This window comes from Bison bison, unplaced genomic scaffold, assembly GCF_000754665.1.
Source record: "Bison bison bison isolate TAMUID 2011002044 unplaced genomic scaffold, Bison_UMD1.0 scf7180017864338, whole genome shotgun sequence".
NCBI lineage: Eukaryota > Metazoa > Chordata > Mammalia > Artiodactyla > Bovidae > Bison > Bison bison.
In genome coordinates this window covers 2,168,958-2,170,555 of record NW_011494910.1, presented here as the reverse complement: position 1 = coordinate 2,170,555, position 1,598 = coordinate 2,168,958, and the positions used below count along the sequence as shown (strand labels likewise).

The 1,598-nt window shown below is 57.3% G+C and overlaps 1 protein-coding gene across 1 annotated transcript in view; it reads left to right on the top strand.

The window, feature by feature from the left end:
• LRRN2 (leucine rich repeat neuronal 2) overlaps positions 1-894 on the top strand; it is a 3,147-nt gene extending 2,253 nt beyond the window's left edge. Inside the window, exon 2 of the mRNA XM_010854255.1 lies at positions 1-894. Coding sequence (XP_010852557.1) covers positions 1-210 — 210 coding nt within the window. The 3' untranslated portion in view covers positions 211-894.
• The last annotated feature ends 704 nt before the right edge of the window (positions 895-1,598 follow it).

Below are 1,598 nucleotides of genomic sequence, written 5' to 3'. Positions count from 1 at the left end.
GCCGCGCTGGCAGCCCAGCTTGGCGCCGGCCAGCCCAGGCAGAGCGTGGGTGGGCGGCCCCTGCTCCCAGTCTGGGCTTTCTGGGGCTGGAGCGCCCCTTCTGCCCGGGTGGTCTCGGCACCCCTCGTCCTGCACTGGAATCCAGGGAGGAAGTGGCCCAGGTCCTCCGAAGGGGAGACTCGGTCCCCGCCACCGTCACAGAATTCCTGAAGCTCAGCCTGTTCTCGGCAGTAGAGAAATAACTCGGACTATTTTTCACCAAGAGGGAAGCAATCTGGGCCAGACGCCCCGCCAGGAAATTAACCTGGACCCACGTGCTTGAGGCCTGGCAGCTGAACCGAGACAACCAGCTTCCAGCCCCAGAGGGTGCCCCGCAGCCTCCAGGAGCCGCCCTCACCTTCTGGGGGCGCCTCTGCTGCCATTCTGAGGAGCAGCTCCAAGGAGCAGGAAGGACTCTGGCTAGAGCCGCCTGCCTCCCCAGTTGGCTTTGTGCCCGGAGAGCCCTGGGCCTCTGCCTGGATGTACCCTGCCTGCGTCCCCAGGGCCCCAGCCCACAGGAGGCACCCCCTCCTCTTTGTCTCTGTGCAGTCTCAGTTGCTTGCTCTTTCCCCCACCCTGGGCAAGGGCTGAAGGCCTCTCCTCCCCACCTTGGGGGCAGCTGCTCCCCACGTGGCCCCGCCCCGGCCTCGCTGGATTGGAAGGACGCGTGGAAGAGGGATGCCCAGGAACGGCTCTGCCCGGCAGCCGGCTCGCACTGACAGTGACTTTCTGTAGGCAATTTTGTACCTTCGTGGAGAAACGTGTCACTTCCCCTCAACTCAGTTTTGCTCCTGTTTTGTAAAAAATAAAAATAAATAAGAATAACAACAATAAGGGGAGAGGAAGGGAACAAAAGACGAGTGATCATTCAAATACTGAGTGTGACTACAGAACTCTCAGTTCTGAATCCCTTTGGAGCCTGAGGGTGACAGGAGGGCTGGGGGGATGAGGGAGCTGGGGGAGCTTGGAGCTAGAGGCGCAGTTTGCCCTGCAGGTTTGGAGTCTGACATGCAGGCACCTCCAGACTGCTCCCCAGAGAGCCCTGTAACTGAGCAGGAGATCTGGGGATGGTGCGCAGGAGAGGCTGACAGGAGAGGAAAGAAGAGGAGACATGGAGTGAGAGGGAGAGAAAAATGGAGAAGAGTCTGGAGATGGCGACAGTGGAAATTTCCATCACCACACACTGTCACCCCTTCCTTTTCTGTGATAAGCAATTAACATGCCAGTACATAGGAAGCACTTCCCAGCCTATTTCTAATTAAACAAACCCAAGAGGCAGAGTCACACAGAGAATTTCAAATCAAGACAGCAAGGACTTTGGCTCACTGGGGTAGGAGGGGTCTGGGGGGGGTGATGGAGGGTCTGAGGAGGGTAGGGCTGTGGGAGACTGTAGCATCTATCTTTCCAGTCCATTTCAGTATAATTTGCAATGAGCCAGGTTTGCTTTTGCAGTTTTTTTTTTAATGGATCAACTTCTTAGGACCAAATGTGAAGAGAAACATCTGTTGGAAAAGCAGAAGAGCCGAGGGGAGGGGGCTGCCGTGGCCAGCCAGTGGGGG